We start from the raw sequence: 8554 nt of genomic DNA, 5'->3' as shown, positions 1-8554 counted from the left end.
GCCGCTCCCCATCGCTGCGGACCGATGCGCCTGCAAATTGCTGTGCATATGCATGCGCAGTTCAGACCTGATCGCAGGCTGTACGAAAACGCAGCCTAGCGATCAGGTCTGAATTAGGCCTCATGTCTGAGTGGTGTGCGCGTATTGATCACTATACGGCTATGGATGACCTTATCTCCTCCCTTCCTATTAAAAATCAGCCCTTTACTGCCATTTGGTATCCTTGGTTGGTATATAAAGAATCTATAAAGAATCAGACCATTATAAATCTTTCCATTAGGAGGTATTGTGAATTTAGGGGACTTTATGGTACAATTCCCTAATAACTCTGTCCGAGATCTAGGGGTTGTGAGACTTTTTTTCTTTTTTATTTCTCTCTTTTATCGTAAATTACCGCAGCTTATTGGATCTCCCCCTATATTTATGGTAAAAATGGGCTATAACTGTACAGCTGTATAATGACTTGCATTAAATGCCCGTTTTTCCCATGCGGCTAATTACCACAGATAATAGGATACCCCTCATACTCTGTCTCTCATATTAAAAGTGACCATTTGACATTTCACCACCTTTAGAGGTGCAAGGAAATATATACAGTACAGTATGTATATTTTCACACGTGATCAGTACGATTACAACAGTACACACATTTGGTATCAGAAATATTTATTTTTATTACTGGATTTCCATAATAAGCTATTTCAGATAGAAATCTATATAAAAAAGGGGTCAGGAATACAGCAGGATGCATACCAGCAGCTCATGTCATGATGAATACCTGACAGCAAATGTAAGAGAGAGAGAGCAGCACTAAGAGACAAATAACCTTGTACTGTCCCAGCCACCCTGCTAACTCTCTGCTCATCTTCTCTGTATAGCACTGGTAAGTGTGATCACTCCCACATATAAAGTGATGGGAGTCAAGAAAGCTAGATTAAGACTAGAACATTGGTGGGCAAAGCACCAACAGAATTTACAATGCACTAGGGAATATTTATTTGTTTATTATTTATTACCAGGTATTTATATAATGTACACATATTCCGCAGTGCTTTACAGAGAATGGGGGTAATTCCAAGTTGATCGCAGCAGGAATTTTTTTAGCAGTTGGGCAAAACCATGTGCACTGCAGGGGAGGCAGATATAACATGTGCAGAAAGAGTTAGATTTGGGTGGGTTATTTTGTTTCTGTGCAGGGTAAATACTGGCTGCTTTATTTTTACACTGCAAATTAGATTGCAGATTGAACACACCACACCCAAATCTAACTCTCTCTGCACATGTTAAATCTGCCTCCCCTGCAGTGCACATGGTTTTGCCCAACTGCTAAAAAAATTCCTGCTGCGATCAACTTGGAATTACCCCCAATATCTGGCCATTCACATCAGTCCCTGCCCCAGTGGAGCATACAATCTATATTCCCTACCACATGTACACACACACACACACACACATACGCACTAGGGTTAGTTTTTGTCGAGAGCCAATTAACCTACCAGTATATTTTTGGATTGTGGGAGGAAACCGGAGTAGCCAGAGGAAACCCACGCAAGCACGGAGGGGATATATACAAACTCCGCACAGTTAGGGCTGTGGTGGGAAAATATTAACTTAAGGTGCTTACACACTGGCCGATATATCGGCCGTTCTATTGAACGGCCGATATTTCGCAGGTCCGTCGGCCAGTGTATACCCAGTATTAGAGTATAAATGTTGCAAACAAGTTCCTTTTTATGTATGGACCCTCCCTGTGGTATAAAGACCAATGATCCCTAATTAAAATTCTGTTCTATGTATGGTACAAGAAGCATAGTGTAGATAGGCAAAATTTACTTTAAATTAATTTAATTTAAAAAGTCATTTAAGTCCTAGAAAAAAATCCAAAATAATATAAAAGCCTGATGCTACAAGATACCATTTCATATAAGATCAACTTCATTTCTTCTAACAGCTTGCAGGCATATCTTTTTCTTTTTTGTAACAGTATTTGCCCAGGTGTTAAAAGCGCTAAAAATATAATGTATTTATTTATATAATGTCTGAAGCGCATATGGCCGGTGTGATAAACTATAGTTATAAGGTAAGCATACAGTATTATCTGATAGTGTATGAATAAACCAACAAACTTATGCCAATACTGTTAGTATAAGTATATGTATATATATATATACACACACACACACACACACACACACACACACACACAGTATATATAAATATATATATATATATATATGTGATATTTCATTATACCCAGTATAGAGCACTGGTTATGAAAAGTACTGTAGTGCTGTTATAGACTCACACTGATGCAAAGCAGAAAGACACAGCATTAGAAAATTAACCAGATCGTAAGACATAAAATCATCAAAATACATATAAACCATATTCTTTATGTATGCGATATGTGCAAACTGGAAATACCAACCAAATATTACCAGTCTCCAAATTGTACCTTAAAGTATCAGATTAATAAGTCACAAACCAAAACATGATATACTGTATGTATTATTCAAGCATTCATCAGAATGACACTTTTGGTCAGTTAAAGGTTAATACACTTCGAGAACTCATATCTACCAAAGAAAACCCTTCATAATATGGCACATAAAGAGTAATTTCCCTAAGGGATATATCTAATTGATTTGATATCTTTATAAGTGCAGTGAGTGCCACTGTCTATGTGGGTTCAGTATGATATGCCTGCCGTCCGTATACAAACAATGGTATCCCGGCCGCCAGTATGCCGGCAGTATCGTGAGCGCAGAGAGTCCCCTTGCAGGCTCGGTGGCTCGCTGCACTCGTCACAGATTCTATTCCCACTCTATGGGTGTCGTGGATACCCACGAGTGGAAAAGCCCGTTAGCCAGCATTCCAGTTGGTGGCATTGTCAGCGGTCGGGATTCAGGCGTCTGTATCCTGACCGCCGGGACCCCAACTGCCGGCAACCTAACATACATACATACACGAGTTGCCTTCGGATAAAAGGGGTGCACCTACAAAATATGCACTTCAAAAATTACTTTTTTTGTTCCATGTACTGTACGTCCATTTTAGCTACGCCGCACCTCCTTTTTAACATTATATTTTTAATGATAATAGTGAGAGATTATCTCTATTACATGCCACTTGTGTGACTGATGTTTTAGGATATGTTAATTATAAGTGCGATATTTCTAGATGGCACAACAAGACGTCCATCATAGTATAGAAGAATGATAAACGGACAAAATAAATTCAGGGCTAATAAGATACATTTTATGTGCTCTACCTGGCTAACGGGGGGACACAGGTATAGCATTTTGAGATGATGCATAGGGTTGATTCAATTAAGAGCGAGGCAGTGATCCCCCCAGAGGTACCTCCAGATAGTGGCAGCTGCAGGAAGATTCTCTTCCTGCAGCCGCACAGTGCGCTTTCTGACTGGTCGCATCATATGTGATCATGTCAGAGAAAGCCCAGTCTGGTGTGGTCCTGTCTGATGGGACCACGCAATGAAAGTGCTTAAGATGCTAACTAGGATAGCAAACTTTTTATCTTTCAATACGGTATTGAAGTGTTAAATTCAGTGGCAGGCTTACAGAACCGGCCTATACAGACATGAGCAATGATGTCATAGAAAGGGATACATACGGAATGCCTTCTGTCACAATACCGACAGAGGCATCCCATCTGCCAGAATCCCGGCAATGAGGTAGCGAGTCCCCTCGCGGGCTCACCACACATCGGGCGTGGTGTCTCGCTGCGCTCGCAACATGTTCTATTTCCACTCAGGTAGTGGCGTGGAGCCACCAACTGAGTGGGAATACTGGGCGGGTGTCAGGATTTCTGCTTTCAGTACATCACTAGATGTCGGAATACCGGCGTCGGTCTCCTGAACACCGGGATCCCGACAGACGGTAAACTGACTGCATACCCGTAGAAATTGTGCTTTCTGCCCCATGCTATTGGCCTTTTGCTAACTGAATAGAGATATTATTGTGCTTTGACAAAAAAAATACCCATTATCTTAATTTATATCAATTTTACCTAAGGGTGAGTCAGAGTAAAACCAGCACCAATGTGCAAGTGTTTTGGTTTAGTAGTTGTCAAGCAAATTATTTACATGAAATAGGCTAATTTACTCAGATCTTACTAGAAAGTTACATAATGACAACTACAGAATATACATGGCTTGGAGTTTACGTCATATTTTTACTGGGAGAGCAGATCATCCGCTGAGGGCAAATGTATTAAGCCTTGAGAAGTGATAAACTAGTGATAAGAGCAAGGTGATAACGCACCAGCCAATCAGCTCTAATATGTAAGTTTACAGTTAGTAGCTGATTGGCTGGTGCATTATCACCTTGCACTTTTCACTGCTTTATCAGTTCTCCAGGCTTAATACATCTGCCCCCTGGTGAGGTCGAGAACATCTATAGAATATATACCGATAAATTATTTTATTTTTGATTAGGCCTGTAAATAAATAATTCTAAACATATATAAGCACATTTTATAGTGTCAATCTAAGATTTATTTTTAAACATTATCTTACATCTGGTACATTACGAACATATTAATATGAAAATATTAAAACTACTTGGGTACAGATACTTTTTTTGAGTCAATTCTAGACTCTTTTTGCAATTAACATAAGAGGTAGATATATCAACCCTTCGAGAGAGAAAGTCGAGAAGTTGACCATAACAACCACTGACATTTTATAGGACTGAAGCGGATTAGTTGCTATGGGCAACTTCTTAGCTTTATCTTCTTCGAAGGTTTGATACATCTCCCCTACAGTTTTAATCTATATAAATACTGGTATATCAACTGTAATTAAATGAATCTAGAAAAAGTCTCTCTCCCAGACAAAAGGTTCTGCAGGAAGCATGAAAATAATTAAATGGTTTCACAAAAGTACCGGCAAAAGTCTTGTCTAGTTCACAGGCACTTTAATTCATTGTGCTATTGATATTACAGGTTGAGTATCCCTTATCCAAAATGCTTGGGACCAGAGGTATTTTGGATATCGGATTTTTCCGTATTTTGGAATAATTGCATACCATAAGGAGATATCATGGTGATGGGACCTAAATATAAGCACAGAATGCATTTATGTTACATATACACCTTATACACACAGCCTGAAGGTCAGTTTAGACAATATTTTTTATAACTTTGTGCATTAAACAAAGTGTGTGTACATTCACACAATTCATTTATGTTTCATATACACCTTATACACACAGCCTGGGGGTCATTTAATACAATAATTTTAATAACTTTGTGTATTAAAAAAAGTGTGTGTACATTGAGCCATCAAAAAACAAAGGTTTCACTATCTCACTCTCACTCAAAAAAGTCCGTATTTCGGAATATTCCGTATTTCGGAATATTTGGATATGGGATACTCAACCTGTATTAATAAAGTGCAAAGAAATCTCTAGTGTTGCACTATAAGGGGCATATTCAATTGGGAACAACATTTTCATGGTTTTCCAGCAGCCGTGATATTTTTTTCCTATTCAACTGCCTGTGAAAAATCAGTGGCGGTAATTTCTATATGCACCCCAAATGTAATTAAAGTATTTATTTAAACCAAATAACTTCTTAGCATTTTCCTTTTTTATTATTTGAAATTGCCTCAAATTACCTCAAAATCTATTTTTTATTTTACTTCTTTGTTTTATGCGTTTGTATTTAAAAAAACAAAACTTTTTTTAATGCACAAATCAGCCAATATTCTTTTTAATGGGATAGTAATAATCATCATTACTGCTATTCAATATTTTTTTAGGATGCAGGCTGTTATACAGTTTTTTTTCAATTTGGGCTTTGGCGGCAAACACTTTTGAGATTGAATACCGTGACAATTGAATACCGAGGCAATCGAGAGCGTGCATAGCCGCTGTAATTTAAAAAATGGTTGCAATAGCTGCGTTTATTTTTGCGGACAACTGAATATGCCCCTATGGGTCTGCATACATTTTCAGTTATTAAATTATCTCAACTTAAATATTATAATTATTAACACAACAGTTAAAAAATGTACTTAACCAAACCCTGAATATTTCCTTAAAATTTATTATTTTAAATTGAAAGAAAAGTATAAAAAAATTAGTTTCTGGATTAAACATAATAAAATTTCCCACTCAACACCATAATCATCACGCAGTTATTGTTCATTCCCTGACAAAAGTGCTAAAATACAGATGCAGTTGTTTTACCCTTGAATATACAGGATTTCATCACCATTGTCCATAGAAAAATAAAAGGTTCATATGCGCAGCTACAAACTTTATCTACCAGGAATAGTGTTAATAACTAGTTCTCTGGTGTTTTTAAATGCATAGTTTGGTAACATGTATAAAGAAATGCAACGTTTTAATGTACATACGTTGATGAGTGGCTGAAGCCTATGAAGCTTTCACACATTCTATGACCCCGGGATACAGATCCAAGAAGCATAAATAGATTATTAATTAAAATCTATTCTTTGCATAAAAAAGCTTAACATTTTAAATTAAAAAAAATAAAATAGAAATTTTAACCATTTTGTGGTCAGCCATTATGCATTTTGCAATCGCTTTGTAGTGGAAAATAGATGAACTCAGTTAAGAATATTAAGGTCTTTTGGTTTCTTTTATTCTTTTGTTTCAACATCTTCCATTGCAGAATCATCTGTGATGCTCTCGTCTTCTACTGATGAGACTGTTCTGTCCACTTCGGCCTGAGGCTCGCATTCTGGGGAGTCTTCTGTAGGGTTGCTCACCAGCTCTTCAAACGAGATTAAAGAGTTGTGCCCAGCAAGACTATGATCCAGATCAGAGTGTGACAAGGGGATATCAAAAGCTGGCCCTTCAGATACAGTCACTTGTTCTGTTGCAATGGAAATACAGAGTTTGTTAAACTATTTTAAGCGCTTGAAATGACTTTATAGCAAAACATTAGATAAGAATAATAAGATTTTACTTACCGATAAATCTATTTCTCGTAGTCCGTAGTGGATGCTGGGACTCCGTCAGGACCATGGGGATTAGCAGCTCCGCAGGAGACAGGGCACAAAAATAAAAGCTTTAGGACTAGGTGGTGTGCACTGGCTCCTCCCCCTATGACCCTCCTCCAAGCCTCAGTTAGGATACTGTGCCCGGACGAGCGTACACAATAAGGAAGGATTTTGAATCCCGGGTAAGACTCATACCAGCCACACCAATCACACCGTACAACCTGTGATCTGAACCCAGTTAACAGTATGACAAACGTAGGAGCCTCTGAACAGACGGCTCACAACAATAACAACCCGATTTTTTTGTAACAATAACTATGTACAAGTATTGCAGACAATCCGCACTTGGGATGGGCGCCCAGCATCCACTACGGACTACGAGAAATAGATTTATCGGTAAGTAAAATCTTATTTTCTCTGACGTCCTAGTGGATGCTGGGACTCCGTCAGGACCATGGGGATTATACCAAAGCTCCCAAACGGGCGGGAGAGTGCGGATGACTCTGCAGCACCGAATGAGAGAACTCCAGGTCCTCTTTAGCCAGGGTATCAAATTTGTAGAATTTTACAAACGTGTTCTCCCCCGACCACGTAGCTGCTCGGCAGAGTTGTAATGCCGAGACCCCTCGGGCAGCCGCCCAAGATGAGCCCACCTTCCTTGTGGAATGGGCCTTGATAGATTTAGGCTGTGGCAGGCCTGCCACAGAATGTGCAAGTTGAATTGTGCTACAAATCCAACGAGCAATCGTCTGCTTAGAAGCAGGAGCACCCAGCTTGTTGGGTGCATACAGTATAAACAGCGAGTCAGATTTTCTGACTCCAGCCGTCCTTGAAATATATATTTTCAATGCCCTGACAACGTCCAGCAACTTGGAATCCTCCAAATCGCTAGTAGCCGCAGGCACCACAATAGGCTGGCTCAGGTGAAACGTTGAAACCACCTTAGGCAGAAACTGAGGACGCGTCCGCAGTTCTGCCCTGTCCGAATGGAAAATCAGATATGGGCTTTTATACGATAAAGCCGCCAATTCTGACACTCTCCTGGCTGAAGCCAGGGCCAGTAGCATGGTTACTTTCCATGTAAGATATTTCAAATCCACCGATTTGAGTGGCTCAAACCAATGGGATTTGAGAAAATCCAAAACTACATTAAGATCCCACGGAGCCACTGGGGGCACAACCGGGGGCTGTATATGTAGTACTCCTTTTACAAAAGTCTGGACTTCAGGAACTGAAGCCAATTCTTTCTGGAAGAAAATCGACAGGGCCGAAATTTGAACCTTAATGGACCCTAATTTGAGGCCCATAGACAATCCTGTTTGCAGGAAATGTAGGAATCGACCCAGTTGAAATTCCTCCGTCGGGGCCTTCCTGGCCTCACACCACGCAACATATTTTCTCCAAATGCGGTGATAATGTTGTGCAGTCACCTCCTTCCTGGCTTTTACCAGGGTAGGGATGACCTCTTCCGGAATGCCTTTTTCCCTTAGAATTCGGCGTTCAACCGCCATGCCGTCAAACGCAGCCGCGGTAAGTCTTGGAATAGACACGGTCCCTGCTGAA

At 39.7% G+C, this 8554-nt stretch overlaps 1 protein-coding gene across 5 annotated transcripts in view; it reads right to left on the bottom strand.

Moving 5' to 3' along the window:
* Positions 1-649: 649 nt before the first annotated feature.
* GORASP1 (golgi reassembly stacking protein 1) overlaps positions 650-8554 on the bottom strand; it is a 142316-nt gene continuing 134411 nt past the window's right edge. For all 5 annotated transcript variants that reach the window (XM_063921829.1, XM_063921832.1, XM_063921830.1 and 2 more), the window contains one exon: positions 650-6864. In XM_063921829.1, coding sequence (XP_063777899.1) covers positions 6629-6864 — 236 coding nt within the window. In that variant the 3' untranslated portion in view covers positions 650-6628. The remainder of the gene's footprint in view (positions 6865-8554) is intronic.

This window comes from Pseudophryne corroboree, chromosome 5, assembly GCF_028390025.1.
Source record: "Pseudophryne corroboree isolate aPseCor3 chromosome 5, aPseCor3.hap2, whole genome shotgun sequence".
Taxonomy (NCBI): Eukaryota; Metazoa; Chordata; class Amphibia; order Anura; family Myobatrachidae; genus Pseudophryne; species Pseudophryne corroboree.
This window is presented reverse-complemented; position numbering and strand designations above follow the sequence as displayed.